The sequence below is a fragment of the Balaenoptera musculus genome, chromosome 15 (assembly GCF_009873245.2).
Source record: "Balaenoptera musculus isolate JJ_BM4_2016_0621 chromosome 15, mBalMus1.pri.v3, whole genome shotgun sequence".
Taxonomy (NCBI): domain Eukaryota; kingdom Metazoa; phylum Chordata; class Mammalia; order Artiodactyla; family Balaenopteridae; genus Balaenoptera; species Balaenoptera musculus.
The window spans coordinates 6,205,185-6,226,258 of NC_045799.1; the positions used below are offsets into that span (position 1 = coordinate 6,205,185).

The 21,074-nt window shown below is 44.8% G+C and overlaps 2 protein-coding genes across 3 annotated transcripts in view; one reads left to right on the forward strand and one right to left on the reverse strand.

Moving 5' to 3' along the window:
- Positions 1-21,074, reverse strand: part of RTF2 (replication termination factor 2) — a 41,570-nt gene that overhangs the window by 10,074 nt on the left and 10,422 nt on the right. For both annotated transcript variants that reach the window (XM_036826156.1, XM_036826158.1), the window contains exon 5: positions 20,429-20,507. In XM_036826156.1, the coding sequence (XP_036682051.1) occupies positions 20,429-20,507 (79 nt within the window). The remainder of the gene's footprint in view (positions 1-20,428; positions 20,508-21,074) is intronic.
- Positions 277-11,879, forward strand: LOC118881342 (beta-1,3-galactosyl-O-glycosyl-glycoprotein beta-1,6-N-acetylglucosaminyltransferase 7). Its single transcript, XM_036826155.1, has 4 exons — positions 277-570; positions 5,829-6,857; positions 7,798-7,893; positions 11,605-11,879. The coding sequence occupies exons 1-4, from the start codon at positions 555-557 to the stop codon at positions 11,826-11,828; spliced, it is 1,365 nt and encodes a 454-aa protein (XP_036682050.1). The 5' UTR covers positions 277-554; the 3' UTR covers positions 11,829-11,879.

Consider the following 21,074-nt stretch of genomic DNA (forward strand, 5'->3'; position numbering starts at 1 on the left):
GGAGGAGAATAAGGAAAGGGAGTCGTTACTAACCATGCACAGACGGCCGCGGGAGGACGGGGCACGGCAGGGCGCACCTGCCTCCCTGAAGTCAGGCCTCTGGAGAGCCACGCTGAAGCACTCCGAATGCTACTTAGGAATCAAATGAGATTTTTAAATGACTTTTATTTATCCCTTTAATGAAAAAGTGTCCGATAACCAAACTTGGCCTCCTACTTTTAAAAACACTTAAAGAATTTGACCCAGGACTGCCAGGATTTCATCCAGCTTTCAGAATCCAACAATTACCCTGCGCTGCCCTTCACCTGGGCTGGGTGTTTCCTGCTGTTTGTTTTGTAAGGCAGGGGACCAGCCCCTAAGAAATACGCAGGTTCTATTTTCCAACCCATGCGTCAGGATCAACAAGAATAAAATCCTCCAGGGATGAAAGGGTAACAAAACCTGCCAAGCAACTCTGTTCATGTGATTTCAGCCGGAGCCACAGCAAGAGAAGCAACTGAAGGAAAAAAAAAAAGCCAGGCTGGGCGCGGACACGGCCAGGACCTCTACCCCACATGCGAGCCTCTCTCGGTAAGTGCTTCGTTAACTAGGCAGAGATCATGAATGGCACAGGCTGAGCAGGTCTTATTACTAGAATATGTTTTACTGTGCCTCCTCCATGGTTTTAAAATAGAACTATTGGAATATCAGTAATATTTTAAAATGCACAAGTAGCAGGCATCTTTTCCTCTCAAAAAACAGTCCTCTAATAAAAACATTGTTTTTGTTGTGACTGTTTTAAATGGATATCCTAAAATGTAGTTTTCCCCTTCACATCAAAGTGGCTGAAGAAATGTATACACATTTTAGGAATAAGCATGTTGTGATTAAGACATCTATTTTACTGGACAACTTTGACGGTCTGAATTCAAAATTAGTCTAACTCTGTGATAAAGCTCAAATAGTTCAAGAAAAAACTGTTAACTTGTAGGGTGCTTTGGACATCATTCTGAGCCCAGAGACGACAAAAATAACACACAAAATTTTCATTGCTGCAGCTACAGTGACTTCTTTAGGACAAACATGCAGTAACCGGAGAGAGAACCAACATTCACGGTCTGAGGGTCTCACTGCTCCAGGGGACTGGCGGTAGCCCCACCCCGCTCAAGCACGGAGCACCGCCCCGGGCCAGGCTCAGCGGGAAACACTCAGCCATCTGCCCCACACCCCTAGCCCGCTGTCCTCGTGAGGCAGGTACTGTCATACACCCCCATCTGCCGTCCAGAAAATAAAGACTAAATTGTTTAATCTGGTTAAGCTAATGTTAATACTCTAAAACAGTAATAGTCTATAGAATATATGGCAAAATATTACAAGTTCACCTTTAAAGATGCCCACTTTCTATTTACTAACAGGAATTACCTTTAAAAAAAAAACACAAGGGACTTCCCTGGCGGCGCAGTGGTTAAGACTCTGCGCTCCCAATCCAGGGGGCCGGGGTTCGATCCCTGGTCAGGGAACTAGATCCCACATGCATGCCGCAGCTTAGAGTTCACATGCCACAACTGAGGAGCCGGTGAGCCACAACTAAGGAGCCTGCCTGCCGCAACTAAGACCCGGTGCAACCAAATTAAAAAAAAACAAAAAACCCACAAAGTATAAAAGATTTAGCAAAATAATTAATTTATCCAGGATGTTGCCAACTCCCCCTGAAAAGCCTATATAACAAATTAAATCCCGTCATAACAAATTCAAAATGACTGCCCTTAAGTGTTCTAGTGGCAACACGTAGTACCAGACCCATATTGCTGACTTCTGTTCTTGGCTGTTAAGGCCTGCAGTAGGGGCGGTGGGAGAGGGGCACTACAGACAGATAAAGAAGGCAGAAAAGAAGAAGGAAAATATGCTCGCCGGCTCTCGTAATTAGGATAGTAATGTATTTTGAAACAACTCTTTGGAAATATTTTATGCTTGGACAAAAACATAAATAAAAGGTAAAATAATTCCATTCTGAGAACTATAGTTGGAGATCATTTGTGATTTCCAGTACCACAAAAAGGAAAAAATTTTAACACCATCCTTAACCGTAACTTTGGTAATTACTGCTACTGAAAGATATTCTACAAAATCCCTTAGGTGTCATATGTCCTCAGTCAACTGAACGTGTAATCTTCAAAACATGATTCACTGTCTGGAAGCTATTTAATCCTACTGTACACTCTACATATTTTAATGATGCTACACACCAAAGGCTGCAGACATGAGGAACTAAAAGATCATCAAAATATCTAAGGCCCAGGAAAGATCACTTAAGGAATGACACTATATGAAAAAAGCCTTAAAATGTTCTCTCACACACACAAAATAATAATTTTAGAGATCATCTGTGATTTCAGTAGTACATGAGGAAATAGAACACTGGAATGGTAAAATAATGGGTCTGGTTTGAACAAAGAACTTTTGTATCTGCTCCATGATATATAATGATAACTGCCACTCTTTCTGAAGTCTTTAAAATAAATAAATATTTAAACTTTTTGTGTAGGAAAAAAAATTGCTCAATAATCAGTAAGACTGCACTTTTATTTAATGGGCTGCATGTTCCTCTCACTTGGAAAATATCACTTACATTTCTTGGAAATTAATTTAGTGATAAAAAGGCACATGTTTAACAATTACAGTTTCATTATGACTACAAAAGCTGATTTCACATCATAGAAACAAAACAACAACAACAAATCACCAGGAACCGAAATGTCTGCAAAGCTGAAAACGATGCTCACCACGATTTAAAAAGGAAAAACTGCCAGGCCCTAAAGAGCTGATTCCTGTGGGAATTTTCACATTATCCACCAGATGCAGGTTAAAGCCACAGCAAGAACTACGTAAATTCAGCAGCAGCGGAGTCTCCAAAGGCTTCATTACAAGGCTGTCCTGACTACCTGCAAAAGCTTGTACTGAAACAACGAAAATAAAGCTGGTGACCCTTCCCACAACATGGCATTCTAGCCACACCGACTTCTAAATTTCAAAGTGAACCTGAGCCAAAAGGAAGATTTAACTGGGCAACTGTGAGCACTGCACTAACAGAACACGAGGCAGAAAGGCAGCAGATTAACCGTGACCAAGCTCCTGTGCCTGTCTCTCTACAAATAAGGGAGGGAAAGCACTTAGCCAACGTATTGCCCTGAAGGACAACGGACTACACATGGGACGTGTCTTCACTTAATTATCATAAAACACTGAAAATACCCAATCCCCTGGGCTCTGCCTGGGGTTTAGTCTGTCAGTGAAGTGGGGCTAACATTTCTGTGATGAGACCAGCATATTTTACACTTTGATCATAAGCTTAAAAACAACAACCAAGACAACAAACCAAAAAAACCCCCAAACCCCCTTCCCATGCAAAAGCTAAACACAGGAGAAAATGTAACAAACTATGGTACATGTTTTACCTTTCACCAAAATTCTTAACAGAGAAGCAGTTAAAAGCTTTATTTTCATTTCAAGAAGGTATTTCCGTCCAACTGAATTTGTTTTTATGATACATGTTGTGTCTACTTTAGAGACCAGATATGAAATGTGTTAATTATAATGATGACTGTGCTTATAAAAGGTATTATGTAATTTATAAAAATGTCTGTGAAATTATGCCATGATGTTTTATGCTTGGGGCAATCAACATTTACTGAACCAGAGTAAAACGTAACCTGACATATTTGGGCAGTGGTTGTTCTATTTTTGAAGCATGATGGGTAAAAAGAAACTATACAATGAAAATAAATACATTTTTAAAATCCACAATCAGCATTTACAGTTTTTATGGGCTCACAGTTTAAGAACACAGGATAACTCAAAATGCTGCCTTGTTAATGCTTTATCCAAATGGCATTTGCAATAATGATGTGGAAAGGTAAGGGACTAATGTCAAATCTGAGATAAACACTGGTCAAAAGTAAATGGGTTTTTAAAAACAGGAAGTAGGGGGACTTCCCTGGTGGTCCAGGGGTTAAGAATCCACCTTCCAATGCAGGCGACGGGAGTTTGATCCCTGGTCGGGGAACTAAGATCCCACACCCTGTGGGGCAACTAAACCTGCATGCTGCAACTACTGAGCCCATGGGCTACAACAGAGAGCCCACGCGCCACAACTACAGAGCCCACGCACTCTGGAGCCCTCGTGCCACACCTAAGACCCGACACAGCCAAAAATAAAACAAATATTTTTAAAAAAATAGGAAGTAGGGGGGCTTCCCTGGCGGCGCAGTGGTTGAGAATCTGCCTGCTAATGCAGGAAACACGGGTTCGAGCCCTGGTCTGGGAAGATCCCACATGCCGCGGAGCAACTAGGCCCGTGAGCCACAGCTACTGAGCCTGCGCGTCTGGAGCCTGTGCTCCGCAACAAGAGAGGCCGCGATAGTGAGAGGCCCGCGCACCGTGATGAAGAGTGGCCCCCACTCGCCGCAACTAGAGAAAGCCCTCGCACAGAAACGAAGACCCAACACAGCCTAAATAAATAAATAAATAGAAGATTAAAAAAAAAAAAAAAAATAGGAAGTAGGAACAAGCAATGATATGACTTTTTACGGAAACCTAGAGACAAAATTCATAAACAAGGGAAAAAACTACTAACAATATAGATATTTTACCTGATCAATTTTCTTCCCTAAATTCCGAAGGATGGTCTTTGCATGCCAATAACAATTAATTAATTAAAATACTTATTCATGAATCTCTGTAGAGTTCAAGAGAGGAAACTAAATTATTATCAAATAATTTTATTAGATAAAGATATCTTGTTTTTAATCACTGAAGCCTTCTCTAAAAACAATTCATAAACTCATTTCAACAAGCTGAATTATGTGATCACAAAATTTCTCTTGATTTGTTGTTTTCTTTATTGGAAAGATATATTCTCATAACATGATACAGAATAATGGCATAAGATAAATTCTGAATAATGCAGAACAGGACAGTATCTATGTCCAAAATAAATATTTGAGATTTTTATCTGCCAAGATAAGGGCAATAACACATGAAAATACAGTCAATATCATTAGTCATCAGGGAAATGCAAAGTTAAACCACAATGAATTACCACTACGCACCTATTAGACTGGTTAAAGTTTTTTAAATTGACCATACCCAGTGCTGGTGAGGATGTACAGTAAATGGAGCGCTCGTACACTGCTGGTGGGAATGTAAAACGGCACACCCGCTTTGGAAAAAAACCTGGCAATTTCTTAAGAAGTTAAACATACACCTGTATGCCAGCCAGCCATTTCACTCTTATTTACCCCAGAGACACAAAAACGTAGGTCTGCACAAAGACTCGTGCACAAAATGCTTTCAGCATCTTGTAATATCCTAAAACTAGAAGCAACTTCAGTGTCCTTCAACAGATGAACAGATAGACAGACTGCGGCTCGTCCATTTGATGGAATACTGCTCGGCAATAAAAAGGGGAAAATGGTGATAAATGCAGTGACGTGGATGACATCTTAAACTCATTATCCTAAGTGACAAAAAATCCAGGCAAAAAAGTACATACGTATAACTTTGCTTATATAAAACTGTAGAATACGCCAACTAGTCTACAGTGACAAGAGCCTATGAGTGATTGCCCAGAGACAATGGTGGAAGGAGGATGGAGTAAAAGGGGCCCAAGAAAACTTTTAGGGGTAAAAGAAATGCTTGTTACCATGACTGTGGTGACAGTTTCATGAGTATACACATATATAAAAACTGATCAAATTATACACTTTAAATACATGTACGCCAATAGAGTTAGCGGGGGCGGGGGGGAATAGAGTTAACAACACCCTAAATTCTGCCTGTTGTTCTTTTAGGAAGCTTAGAGGAAAACATTTCAAACCATGGTAATAAGAAGGCGACTGGAGCTCAAAACATGAGCCAGCTGCGAGCCACAAAGCCAGGTCTTCTCGTGTGCGTAGCCATTTGCATCTTTATTTTTCTTTATTTAAGGAATCCAACTCCTGAGGAACCAGAGGAGGAACCCACCTACCCAGCAGTAGTGGAATGTGGCTTTTATCCAGATGAACTGTGTTCGGCTTTGTTTGAAGGGAAAGAGGTGGCTCCCCAAATTGCAAAATTCTGTAAAAACCCTCATGGATCTGAAATACTTGCTCATTTACACAGACCAGGAAATTGTTCCAGGATATCCCAGGAGTTGCATTTCATAACCAGACCCCTGTCTGCAGAAGAGGGCACCTTCCCTTTGGCATATATTATAACTATTCATAAGGAGCTGGCTATGTTTGTGCAGCTTCTCAGAGCTATTTATGTGCCTCAAAATGTTTACTGTATTCATGTTGATGAAAAGGCCCCCAAGAAGTATAAGACTGCTGTGCAATCCCTGGTTAATTGTTTTGAAAATATTTTTATTTCATCAACGAGAGAGAAAATGGCTTACAGTGGCTTTAGGAGACTACAGGCAGATATTAATTGTATGAAAGATCTAGTCCATTCCAAATTTCAATGGAACTATGTCATTAATCTTTGTGGACAGGATTTTCCAATCAAAACTAACAAGGAAATCATACACTACATCAGAAGCAAATGGAATGATAAAAATATTACTCCTGGGGTAATCCAGCCACCAAACATTAAATCTAAGGCAAGTCAAAGCCATCCCGAATTCACCCCTGAAGAAGATATCTATGTATCTCCAAATGAAAGATTCAAAGATGAACCACCCCATAACCTAACAATTTATTTTGGAAGTGCTTACTATGTACTAACAAGGAAGTTTGTAGAGTTTGTACTAACAGACACCCGCGCAAAAGACATGCTTCGGTGGTCTAAAGACATCCACGGCCCAGAGCGACATTACTGGGTAACTCTGAACCGACTGAAAGGTAAGAACAATCCAGCAAAACAGTGTCTGTTCAGGCCAGAGGCAACAACAGGAGAAGTGTATCCTTAACTGAAGATTCTTTCTATTTCAGCTCTGTGGCTTGGTAAATAGCTCTACATTCTGTAAGACTGTCCACTTGGGTAGTCCAGGAGGGTCTTCGCTTTCAGGGATCTGAGGTTTGCGGAGAGAGCGCCAGGTTCCCAAATCAGGCTGGCTGCTTTTGCCCCCTCTCCAGAAGCAAGCACCAGCATTGCGCGTCTCCTCAAATAGAGCCTTCTGAAAACTCTGAGCACAGATCTCTGGAAAGTTCTTCCTTTCTTCCTTCACTTATTAGATACTGCTGGATACCTACTAGTGCCAGGTATCGTGCTAGGGGCTTGTTAAGAATGGAAAATATTAAAACTAGCAATTTTGTTTGTGGCTAACATGATACTTCAGATAGGTTTTCTTAGAGGTAGAGGGAAATCTGATGCCCTCCTTTAAATGGGCCTATTTGCTCTTTCTGTAAAGCTGATTGGCTCTTATTGCGAATGTGGCTTCAAGCTTGAACAGCTAAGCGAATCAGTCAGTCCAGGCGACAGTGCAAACAATGAAATCCAGCAGAAATGGGTTAGGAGCTTTTTAAAACCTCTCATATCCACTGAAAATCCTTTCAAATCACCCCCAGAGAGCTGTTGCAGAGAAAACGCGATCCAAAGAGACCCAACATAACATGCTGTCAATACTAGGTGAGTTACTAGGGATGGAGGAAGGGATGAAAAGTGAAATCTAAGCACAAAGACGCAATACAGGACCTCGCTCCACCCTGATACTACCACTGGTGCAGCACACACCCAGCCCCCAGAAGCGTTAGCCTTTCATCAGATGAGAACATGCATTCTGAATGAGGCTGGGCTTTCCCTTCATCTGCTCACTGCATGCCTGCATGTCTTTTCCCTTAGATGCTCCAGGTTCCACCCCAAGCACTGGCTGGGAAGGAAACATTCGAGCCATTAAATGGAAAAACAAGGAGGGAACTGTTCATGATGGCTGCAAAGGTAAAAACAAAACCCAAGGGGGTTCCCTGGTGGCCTAGTGGTTAGGATTCTGGGCTTTCACTGCCGGGGCCCGGGTTCAATACCTGGTCTGGGAACTGAGATCCTGCAAGCAGGGCAGTGTGGCCAAAACAAAAACAAAAACAAAACCCAAGCCACAAAACGCATTCAAATTTTATAAAAACTGTACAACTGCTGCCTCGAAAACAGTGGGAGAAGACTGATGGTCATGTTTACTGCAATCTGGAAGAATTAGTGATGATCCAACTAGCACGGTGTCAATTTTTTAAAAACTTTTCTTTTAATTATAATATCCAGACAGAGAAGTAGACAAATTCTAAGTATTTGAGCTGATAAATTTTCACAAAGTGAACACACAACAGGGCTGCAACTTTTAAAGTTTTCAGATAAAAACACATGCGCTATCTGGCTTTTCCCACCTGCTCCTAACATTCATTTAAAATGAGCTCTCTGTCTCCCTGGGTCTCTTTACGAGAACAGATGCTTGAATAGCACAGGTACATGCTCCTCGGTGGGGTCAGCCAGCTGCCCCCCATACTTCTTACGCAGTTCTTGCTGAAAAAAGGTCTCTTTGCTTTGCCCTCAGAAGATTCTCCCTGAGGGACAGTAAATTCTTTTGCCCCTTTGTCTTGTGTGCCAGAGGTTTTAGTGGCCAGGGCAGTACACGAAAGCCAGATCTGGGGTGGAGGAGACCACGTCTCTGTTCTGTGGAGTCTGGAAGAGAACTAGCTGGCTGCAGAGCGGCTCTCAGGCGCGTCGGTTCGGGGGAAACACCTCCGGAGTCGAAGAGCTAGAACTTGGCTCCTGGGAAGTTATCCGTGCCTCCTCTCTGGGGCTGGCTCTCCGCAGCCCCGAACCCCCAGGCTGAGCAGACAGTCTCAGGGAGGAAACGGTGGATGAGACACAATTCACAGCATGATACGGACGAGTCCAGTAGAAAGATGGCAAGTCCTCTGGTGTACTCCGGGGAAGGAAAACAGGGCGTGCTTGACGTCTCTGGGGCCACAGCTGGTGGTGGACAGAGGACGCGGGAAGACTGGAGCAAAGCCGTGCATGAAGGCGGCTCCGGCAGAGCACGAGCTCCCCAGGGACACCTGGGCCCTGCACTGTCTGTCTACAAGCAGCTCCCTGACCACCTCGGGAGCTACTGCAGAGATACATAACCTATTTTCACAAGGCATCCGGGTACAGTCCTCGGGTCTGAATACAGTATATCAGATAATGCAAAATAAACTAGGTTCACCCAGTTTCCAAGCTGATTTAAAGACTGACCTAAAAGAAACAGGTTGTGGACAAACAAAAAATGGAAAATCTAATACCAGAACAGTTCAAAGACAAACAATTCCCGCTGCCATGTGCACAGCCATCCTCCTGACGGGTACCAGGTCAGAAGGACTGGAATAATTTTCTAGTATTTTTTTTTTCTAGTATTTTTTAAAAGGTAGATATGATTCAGCTAGGGGGATAGTCACATAGAAAGAAGGTGACAGTTAAACGACAGGCTAACAAACAACCTTGGCCTTTCTTCAGACAGTAAGTGGCTCACTGTCATTACACACGGGTTGACAGGACTGGCGGATAAATGCTCAGAAAAGGAGAGGCTCAGATTCTTCCTGAAAAAGTGATTCACCAATGGTATATAAGATGTCACGAAGGGTTGTGGCTGTCAATGACAAAGTAATGATTCCAAATTCTTAGAGTAGCAAAATCTGAGTATTTTAATAATGTTTGCAAAAAAACCTAGTCACTGCGAGTCTTAACAAGAATCATTATTCCCGGGCTTCCCTGGTGGCGCAGTGGTTGGGAGTCTGCCTGCCGGTGCAGGGGACACGGGTTCGAGCCCTGGTCTGGGGGGATCCCACATGCCGCGGAGCGGCTGGGCCCGTGAGCCATAGTTGCTGAGCCTGCGCGTCTGGAGCCTGTGCTCCGCAGCGGGAGAGGCCGCGATAGTGAGAGGCCCATGCACCGCGATGAGGAGTGGCCCCCGCTTGCCGCAACTGGACAAAGCCCTCGCACAGAAACGGAGACCCAACACAGTCAAAGATAAATAAATAAATAAAAAAAAAAAAAAAAAAAAAGAATCATTATTCCCTACAAGTAAACACTTCAGAAAGTTCTTGCCATCACTAGCTTCACTGTGCAAATGGTTCTACTAGCAAAGCAGTACAGGGCCAACCCCGGCCAGCATTCAGTCAGTCCCAACTTAGGCCAAGCACTGTTGTAGGGTCTGTGGTAAACCCTTCTGGAACCCGGCTCTGGGCCTGCCGTCGATGCTCACGGCGATCTGCAGGTAGAAACTATCATTACGCACACTCTACAGACGAGGAACCCCAGACTCAGAGAAGTGAGGTCACTCCCAGAGTCACAGGATGTGGCACAGGCAGTGGCAGAGCTGGGTCTCAAACCAGCTGCGGCTGCCTGATGCCATGCCACTGGGGGAGCATATGGCCCAGCTCTGCAGCATACACTGCAGAGCCATCCCATTACTATCAGCAACAAAGAGTTTGTTGATTTTTAATCACCAAGACAGCATTAACGCAATTCTGACAAAGTCCCATTTATTTGTGTTCCCTTCCAGTTCATACGTACATAAACTATCGAGTATGCAGTTACGATCAAGGTGCAGTTGATTCCTCTTTCACTATGTCCTAAGCTCTTCATGCTATCTTCATATTTACACTTTCAACTGGTTAAATGTAATACTATTGAGATTCTGTGACACTGCACCAAGAGTCTATCAGTTAAAAAGATTCTGATCATGGTAACAGCTTTCACGTATACAATGCTCACCATGGGCCAGTTCTAGGCCCTTCACTACACGAACGCACGCTTAGCAGGGAAAAGATCCCTTTTGATTTTTTTCAGTCTTACAAACAACACTGGACATTTCTGTGCATGCAGTTCCAACCCTTTTAAATAATACTTCCTTAAGACAGGTTTCTGGAAGTAGGATTACAGCATCAGCAGGGGGGGAGAGAGCATGGCAGCGCTGAGCAGAGAAAAGAGCAAGGTCTCCAAAATGAACAGAAATTTCCCTTACACGCAAACTAAGCACTCCTGCCTCTGCAAACCGAAGGTGATGACAGAAACCACCTCCCACTGTTGGTGGGAGGATTAAAATAGAGTAGGAAGAGCCAAGCACAGTGTCAGACCCATAAAACGCGCTACTGAGTTCACCTCGAAGGAGTCCAATCAGTACTGGATTCGAACTAGAATTCCAATTTTAATTACTTCTATTTATATCAAACTCACTCTGCAAAACCAATAGAAGGCTGAAGCAATGACTTATTAAAACCAACACAACTCTTATGAACTACCCACAACCGAGGAAAATACTTGAAAAGTTCATGGCACTTAAAACAGCAGCTATCAGAATTTAGGTGTTATCTGGCAAACGATGGCTGTTACTTCTCCCTCGTGCTCATGACTAGCTAAAATTCTACAGTATTCACCTAAAGTAGCCATTAAACATTTCAGAAATCACTAACCAAACGAATGAAAGCTTCCCTTCCATCATGAATTCAAAATTCAACATAAAAGCCCCTGTCAAAGCGATCATGGAAACCCCGTTTAATCTGAACTGGCACGAAGCAGAGGGGCCTTACAGATGACCTTAGAAGTGCGTCACTTTTCCACGTGGATGTAAACTGATGAGGAAACAAAGCCAGCTAAGTTTCTGTGTTCCCTTTGCAGGTCGCTATGTCCAGGACGCCTGTGTGTATGGACCAGGAGACTTGCCCTGGATCATTCAATCACCTTCTTTGTTTGCCAACCAATTTGACTCGACTGAGCCTCTTGTGGTCTCGTGCTTGGAGCGGTGGCACAGACTTAAAGTTCTAGGGCAGGCGGAGGTCCCTGTGGAACCACACTGGCATTTCCAACAGGAGAGTCATTTTAATATGAAATTGAACCACTGAGCTGGAAGTTATAGAGAATGTTTGCTTTCTTACTGGTATAATTCTGTTTCCCTGACTTGAAATCAGAGAACGCTCAACCAAAAAGAATGGGAAAATAATTCCTTGACACAAGTTAGTCCTGAAATGAGTTTAGAAACGTGCTACCAACAAGACTCTGCTATTGATTATAGGCCACTCTACGGCTTTGAGAAAGAAATCACAAGAGAAAAAATAACTCCAAGTCCCACTGGTGACTGGGTAAGTGACCTGGAGGCTCAACTGCCTCACGTAACAGCTGCTGAAAATCAAAGTCCCCCAAACACTTAGATCCAGGCTCAGGTTAGAATAAGAACATATCCTGTCTTAAAGATATACCACTGTGGATGAGATTCTGAAAAAGAACAAACTCCCACAGAAAATGGGAGAAAATATGCTTATCTCTAACAGTCCTCTCTGGCTGGGAACAATGTAACTTTGTTCCCGAAATCCTAGAAAAACATGGAAGAGTCTATTTCCTTTGGGTAAAATAAAATTCTGGAGTTGAAACACAACTTCCTACAAAGGCCGCCCTAGGTCCCTGCAGCCGTGCAGCTGTGAGTGGTCTACGTCTGCACAGTCTGATACCAGACACAACCACGGGGAGAGCTGGGCATCTGAAACGTGGCTGCAGTGGCTGATTAAGTGAACCTTAACTTTTAAAATTTTAATTAACTGAAATCTAAATAGTCACATGTGGCTGCTGATTACCCTACAGAACAGCACAGGTCAAAGGCATGAATGGTCTGAATTCTCTCTACTCACAGATTCAGGTCTGCCAAAAGTCCACGAATCTTTGCTGTTCTGTCGAGGACTTTTAATATAGTCTCTTTCTAAAAAAGAGCTCACGGTGTCATACAAGGCTGGAAATATACAACTATTAAATAGCACAACTTAAAACAACTAAAATAAAGGAAAAGCAGGAACCACAGGAGAGGACACTAAAGAAATAAATGTATAATTCAAGGGCGAAGTATAACCCCTCAGTGAACTAACTGACGCTTCCCAAACAGAGAAATGAAATGAAATCCACTCAATGAAGACAGCCCTTGAAAAGCATGAAAACTACATAGAAGGAAAAGAGGCTCTGAAAGCACAGCCCACAAATCAAACCCGAGCTAACCACGGCATATTAAAATCTCTGTTTAAACAAATATTTCTCCCCCAAAGATACGTAATCCCAGGGAGAACACACAGTAGAGGGTTAAGACCGCCAGAGGAGGGTGTGAGAGCCCCAGACAGCTCGGGGCAGCCTCCCCGCTCACAGGCAGACACACAGCTCATGGCCATGTTCCCACTGGCTGTTCTGAAAGCTCAGGTTCACCACAATCATGTCCCTTACGTTTCATCACAACTCATTTGTAAGTAAGTGCATACCCCGTTACATTTTTTAAATTAAATAAAATAAAAAATAAAAGAGAAGCTTAAATCTTTTCAAGTTACTTAAAAGATGAGCCTTCCTTCATCTCATTTCAACGTCAACTCATAGAACCCAAATTCAAACATACACCTGCCCTCAGAGGGCTCAAACATTATAATGGAAGAAGTCACCTCAATGAATCCTTTCAGTAACAGTGAGATAAAATAAAAATAATAAAATAACTTAAAGGCACGGTGGAATGAAGCAGCATGAGGTTCAGGGAAGCACAAGCTGGGTTTCAGTGCAGCGTCAGGGGACAGGCCAGGGACGCCAAGGTAAAGCAGCAGCCTCTGTGGGCATCAGAACCAGCACGAAGCCGCTGCTCTCTCTACCCTGACTCAGCCTCTGACTGTACTCACTCATAAAGTAAAAGAACAAAATTAAATCATATGTAAAACACGTCTGAAATACATTGCTACAGACTGCAACTTAAAGGCAATCTTGAGGTTAACAGGGATCTTGAGATGATTTCTCTAACTTTCTGGGGAACAGAACCTTCTTGCTAACATGCAAGTCTACTGTTCAATTTTTCTATTGTATTTTTCTTTCATGTAGAAGTTTACGGCTGCCTGTGCTGTATATGATTTCTTGAGGCTTAATATTCACAAAGACCATAAAGACAGTAGAAAGGAAAAGCCTGAAGGAGGCTGGGCCCGAAAAGCAGAATTTGCCAACCGCTTTTGAAGAGACCCCCTTCCTTAACCTATTTTCTCCCCTTTCCACTCCAAACCCTCCATGATAAGTACTCAAAACAAACAAACAAAAAAAAGGTATACGAGTGTAAATTTTTGTTTCACTTCTGACCTTAAAACATCCCCACACCACACTCACCCGTCACAAAGCCTAAATAAACGAAGCCAGAAGGCTAGCAAGTCAAATACTGCTGCCCACACCTCTAACACCCAGATCAGCTTCTCAAGCTTTACTGTGCGTACAAATGCCCTGGGGCTCTTGTTAAAATTCGGTTTCTGATTCTGCAGGTCTGGGGAGGGGCCTGGGAGCCTGCATTTCTTAAAAAACAAAAATTAAAAAAAACCCCAGGCGGTGTCAATATTTGCAGGACCATGGACCATGTTTTGAGTAACAACACATCATTTATTTTGCAACCTGTGATTACTCCAGTGTGCTTCTTCTTATTACAAGAAGGGAAGAAGACAGTGGGGAATACAACTAATTTTTCGGCTAGTGCTTTGTGACAGTGAAAACAAAGAAACCTAGCAACTACGTCTCTTTGGACTCTGTTTACTGAAATCAAGGGTGCACACCATGTGTTTTAGACACAGAACCAGACCTACTTCAAACCCTGGAGTCTCTTCTAGTGACCTGAAAAGCCAGAAGTCGATGGAACTACACAGGGAGAAGCAGAGAATGTGCACACCCTTGGTATCACGGAGGCTCCTGACACTATTCGTTTTTTTTTTTTAAATATCACATTCGATCGTGTTTGTTTACTTGTTTATTCCTTTCTGTTTCCAAGGGAAGGTGTCTTCCTTTTTTTTTTTTTCCTTTGGCCGTGCTGCGCAGCATGCAGGATCTTAGTTCCCTGACCAGGGATTGAACCCGTGCCCCTTGCAGTGGAAGCGCGGAGTCTTAACCACTAGACCGCCAGGGAAGTCCCTGACACTGTTCTTATGATGCTGGTTCCTCTAAATTTCAGACATTACCTAAAACATGAAAATATTTGCTTTAGACTTTGACACTGTGGCCTTATCTTCCATCGTTCACATTTTCACGATGCACTACAGCTCCTGAAACTGCGCCAACACTCTTCCTTTTGCTAGTTTGGCAGACGTGGCTCCTGTTCACCTCTTCTTCCTGGGCGTCCAGCTGGACTACAATCCCCAGGCTCCTGCATGTAGCTGTGGTCACGTGACTGAGTTCTGGCCAATGGAATGTGAGCAGAAGCATTAAGTAGGCCTGGCCCATAAAAACCTCCTAAGCTAGATGCTTCCTTCTCTGTCCCCATCAGCCAACCGAATGGAGAATACTCTAAACACCAGAGGAGGTCAGACCTACAGGACAGAAGAAGCCTGAGTCCTTGAGTTTCCCTTAAAAGAAAGCTGCCTAACCAGGAGCTCTCACCGTATCAGCCACTGGAATTGGGGGGCTGTTTGTTACAGGACGTAGCCAACCTTGACTGATATACTTAGTATCACTAAACTTTAGAGACTTGAACTTAGAAGTACGAGCTTGATTCCTAACGACAGTATACGAATTTGTCATTTGATTTTTTTCTTCATTTAAAAATGTCATTGTGGGGCTTCCCTGGTGGCGCAGTGGTTGAGAATCTGCCTGCTAATGCAGGGGACACGGGTTCGAGCCCTGGTCTGGGAAGATCCCACATGCCGCGGAGCAACTAGGCCCGTGAGCCACAACTACTGAGCCTGCGCGTCTGGAGCCTGTGCTCCGCAACAAGAGAGGCCGCGATAGTGAGAGGCCCGCGCACTGCGATGAAGAGTGGCCCCCACTTGCCGCAACTAGAGAAAGCCCTCGCACAGAAACGAAGACCCAACATAGCCAAAAATAAATTAATTAATTAAAAAAAAAAAAGTCATTGTTTGGCATTTGGGTCTAAAAGGAAAGCGTCCAAGACTTTACTACAATTCCTTTGTTTTACATACTAGAATCTGAAGCCCAGAGACATGAAGTGGTTTATGCTCCCAAGCCAGCCCGTGCTGGTGTGTGAACCGAAACTGGTATGTATCAGGCTCTCGATGTCGGTCGTGGGAGTGCCCGAATGAATGACTCCCACTCAAGTGTGCCACTGGCTGACTGTCCCATGCTCTGATTTTCTACATTGTATAGTGTTATCAGTGGAATTATGCTTCCCCCACTCCGGCAAACGTTGAGGTCCTAATCCCCAGTATGTTAGAATGTCACCTTCTGCAGATGCAATTAGTTAAGGTGCAGTCACTAGTGTGGGCCCTAATCCAACCCGACTGGTGTCCTTATAAAAAGGGGAAATTTGGACACGGGGACAAACTCCACAGAGGGAGGACCGTGAACAGACACAGGGAGAAGCGGCCGTCGACAGCTCAGGGAGACAGGTCTGCAACAGATCCTCCCCCACTGCCCTCAGCAAGAGCCAACCCAGCCAGCGCTGCGACTGCAGACTTCTGGCCTCCAGAACTGTGAGAAGATAAACTTCTGTGACGTCACCCAGTTTGTGGTACCTTGTTATGGCAGCCCTAGCAAACTAATACGCAGAGTATTCAATCTAGCTACGTATGCAAAGGCAATTTTTAAGGCGATTATACAAGGGAAAAGAGTAAAATATTACTCTTCTGACAACAGATTTATTTTTAAGAGAATTTTGTCCCTGAGGTGTTCCTGGATTCCAGCCAGGGTCCTGTCTTGACGGCAGGTGGTCTCAACAGCCCTGGCAGCCCCCATTAGGAGACTGGAGGAGCCGGTGTCCGGTCCTTATCTGGTCTCGGCTTCTTGTGCAATCCTGATGCAGTTGCTTCCCCTTTCCTCCTACTTCCTTCCTTTCCCTTGAAGTGCTCTACGTAGACTTTGAGAAGTTTACTAGCACTTTGTTCCCAGACACCAACAAAATGATTTCAGAGTTCCCTTGTAAATGTTGCATTTCCATGAAATAAAATCAACTTCTCTGCAGAGCTGTGAGCAGACACTCCTATTCTGCTGCAAGTCTGTCAAGATGGTTATGGATGTCTGAGGTCAGCCAATGAAGAGGACAACTGCATACCAATCTAAGAGACAGTTATCCCTGTGGGTCGGGGAAAGAAGCCTGACTGCTTTCGATCCCTGAGTCCCCCAAACCTGCCTGCCCCTTAGAATTATTCTGGGAGCTTATATAAAAGTGGAACTCCACGCGGGCTCCACATTAACCCTGAAGATTCTCACGTGGGGTCTGAGGTGGGGAGTGGGAACTTAGCAAACCACTGTGGTGATTCTGCAGTGCAGCCTGGGTTGGGAACCACTGATCCAGGACATTTGGCTGCTTTAATAAATTTCAGCTTCACTTCCCACCTTCTCATATTTATATTCTTTCAAGTAAACTTCCTGAGTGTACCTGCGAATGTGTCTAACACTCAGACAACGCCTCACGCACTATTTGTGAAAACACACACGCACTTGGACACAGAGCAAATGCGAGCGAGGTTCCTTTCCTGCTCGCAGGAAGCCCAGGCCAGCTGAGCTCCCCCTCCTTCACAAGACTTCTCTCTCAGGCTCCTTTTCCTCACCTGCTGTCAGATTCTTGCTCTTGTTTGGCCTTTTCCCTCTGCCCATACTGCACAGACCTACACACCGCTGCTCCCAAGGCACTCTGCTGCTGCAAAGGCACCAGGGGCCGCGCGCTGCACGCCCCCGGAGCTGCTCCTCTGCCTGGCACTCAGAGTTTCCGCCACCAGTCTGACTCACATCTCTGGCCTCTCCCTGCTCCTGAGCGGCTGGGGCAGGACTACACCTTGAGGCCCCACCTTCACAGGCTGCCCCGGCACTTCCTCCCCTGAGTGTGACGGCTGCTCTCCTCTCCCACGCATTCCCTCTGCCCACAGCTCACCCACCATCACCAACAAGGGCGTCTCTCAAACTTCAGGCGTTCCCCTGCCTAAGGTACCGTCAGTATCTTAATATTTTTCTTTAAATCTACCCATTGTTTTTACTTAAATTTACCTTAAATGTTGACTTTATATTCATACCATATGTATAGAAATAGTACCCCTTGCCATAAATGTAAAGAAAGCATAAAACTGCAGAGAACACAAACAAGTCTCTCGAGGCCCTGCCTGCCAAAGCTCTGAGCGTTAAGGTGCGCTCTCTCTTGGGAGCTCAGTGAGATGCATTAAAACTATCCCAGGACCAAATGGAGACTTTCTCCGCAAGGCAGGCAGGCACACGGGCAGAAGGTGTGCCAGAATGGGAGCTACCGTCCTGCTGTGCAATGTCTCACAGGGACGTCTGGGGTCCTGTCTGTGGACCCCTCACACCAGCTCACCTACGCCAGCAGCCGTGTCCCACTCTCTGGGAAAGCCTGACCCGTGAGAACATGCTCTGCCTTCAAGGCCTAGAACAAATGTCTCCTCCCATAAAGCCATTTCTCACCAGCACAGCCAGAAAGTTCTCTGGCCCTTCAACTCCAGTAACATCCTTACATCCACTTGGCAACTGGCCTCAAAAAACAAAGCAGAATATGATTTTTCATGTAACCTGATTCTTGCACGACTGCAGTCTCCTTGAGCACAGGGACTGATTCCCTCAGGTCCTATCCTCCCTGGGAACATCTGTAACATCGTCTTGAACACAGGAGACATAATAAATACTGGACAATAAATGACATGAATCAATTCCTGAATGCATTCTTTGAATTTCTCTGTTTTTGGCAAAAGCTTCATGAGACAGATTCCAAATTCTATGATGGCTTGATCCGTAATCACCCCAAACTGGAAACAACTCCACGCCCCTCCCTGACTTCTTCACTACCAATCACCTTTTGTCTGTCTTTGAGTCTCAAATAAATGGAATCACATTTGAGCGTATCCTCCTCCACGTCTGACTTCTTTACAGAGAAATCATTCTGAAACTAAAGTACATCCGGCCTGGCCGAAAGCTGCCCCCAGCTTCCCACCGGTCTTAGGGTAAAACCCACAAGCCCCAGCGCGGCCACCTGGGCCCTACAGAAGGTGGCCCCTGCCTGACCCTCGACCTCATCTACTTCTCTCCCGTCCCCACCCTCCACTGCACTTTCTGTTCCTTCAACTAGCGAAGTCCTCCGTCACTTCTGAGCTTTGGCTCAGACCTTGCTTGGCTGGCTCCTGCTCACCCTCAGGTCTTAGCTCAAACCTCCAGAGGCGCCTCTGCTGACCACCACTGAGGAGGCCTCTCTCCCTCCGGTACCTCACCCGCTGCATTTCCTTCCTGGCAGCTGTCACAATCGGTCCTGCCTTGCTCGGTTACCTGAGTGTCTCTCTCTCCACCTGGAATGCGGGTTCCATGAAGGCAGGGACTGGATCAATCTTATCTACAATGTACGCCACCCCACATGCCTAGGACGGGGCTGGCCCATGACAGCGGTTCCACGATAGCTACTGGATCAAAGAATAATTCACAACAGGGATAAACAGTACCGGACGCCTAAGGAAATCCAAGCAGAATTAATGTGGGTGAAAGTGCAGCCAGGAGTCACCGGTGTCCATGACATTAAAGTAAATGCCAGGCTCTCCACAGACCAGCAGAACACCCAGACACAGATGTCCTGGGCTGCAGCAGCAACCCCGTGAGGGCGAAGTCCTCCGCACCTCCCTCACGTGAGCTGGGCAGGCGCGCCCTCACGTGATGGGTTTGCTCACCCCCGGGGGCGTCTACTGAGGACGTGCGACCTGCCCCGGGGAGAACAAGGCCGGCGGGGTGAAGAGGTGGACGAGCTTTGCCCTCGCTCTCAAACACTCACAGGCGGAGCACAGGGGATCACGAGGGCAGCGAAGATACAACATGTGAGGCTATAATGATGGATACACGTCATTATACACTTGTCCAAGCCCACAGAATGTACAGCCCCACGAGTGAACCCTAATGTAAAGGGGATGTGGGTGATGATGGGGTGTCAACGTAGGCTCACTACCTGGAACGAGTACACCGCTCTCGGGGGGATGCTGATAATGGGGGAGGCACGTGTGAGGGTACAGGGGAAACCCCTTACTTTCCTCTTAATTTTGCTGTGCACCTAAAGCTGCTCAAAAAAAAAAATAAAGTCTTAAAAAAAAAAAAAAAAGAGTTAGAAGAAGAAACCCTCATGGTCCAGCAGGGAAAGCACCACCTAACTAGCAATTACACTGTGGTGAGATCAGTGGGATAATAAGGTGCCCAGGGAGCAGGGAAAGAGACTGAGCGACAAGGTTCACACAGAAAGCAATGGCTCCGGAACTAAGGTTCGGCGAGCAGGACCCCTCCCGCTGGCAGGTCACGGTGGACGATGGCACAGGAGAGGACAGGCGGGCAGGGACACGTCACAAGAGGTGGTCTGAGTCTCTACTTCCGGCAAGGACAGGAGTAGAAAGGTTTTAAGCAGAGAAGCAACTAATTAGATCCATGTTTCAGAAAGAATTGAAAGATGCTGAAATGACACATGGAGGGGGGACCCCAAACCATCTGATTTCTTCAGCTACTGGGAAGGAACAAATGATGCATGTCAACAACTCACCGTGTGACAAACTTCTGTTTTTATCTCTTTCAGGGCTCGTTCAGAAAACACGCAACCACAGCCCCGCAGGAAACAAAACCTGGAGAAATAATCCAACAGGGAGAATGACTTAAATAACAATTTAAAAATTATTACCCATGTTATCAATTAACATTTGTTCTGTTTACACAAAGGCCAAGAACCACTAAGAAAAAAATGGTTATATTTAATTCCATTAAGAAAAAAAAAATCAGTGTGTTCTAAATAAATAAAGTACTTAAAACACACACACACACACCCCGCTTTCTGAAAGTTTGCTTTACGCCACTTCATTTTTACGAAAGACCTACATTAGTACCTATTTTCGCTAACGGAAAGAAATCCAAAATGGATTTCTGCTTCTATGAAAAATGGCAAAAACTAAAAACTGGCATTCAGCATTTGTTTTGCAGCGCGCTGTTGTACAGGTAGCTTGCACCCCAAGCTCCTTCTAGAGGAACTACACTCAAGATCTCAGTGTCAAGCTGCCATAGCTTTGAACTGTGCCCATGACCATCTGTGCTTTATCCCTATTTATTTTGTGCATCTGCTAGCAAGATGTGTCTTAAGGGTAACTGCTTCTTCAATTTAGGCCATTTCAGCTTAGGAAAGTTTTCTTAGTCACTTA

Coding starts and splice junctions, on each gene's coding strand:
- LOC118881342 (XM_036826155.1), top strand. Junction 6,858..7,797: donor AACTCTGAACCGACTGAAAG/GTAAGAACAATC, acceptor CTTTTCCCTTAG/ATGCTCCAGGTTCCACCCCA. Junction 7,894..11,604: donor TGTTCATGATGGCTGCAAAG/GTAAAAACAAAA, acceptor TTCCCTTTGCAG/GTCGCTATGTCCAGGACGCC.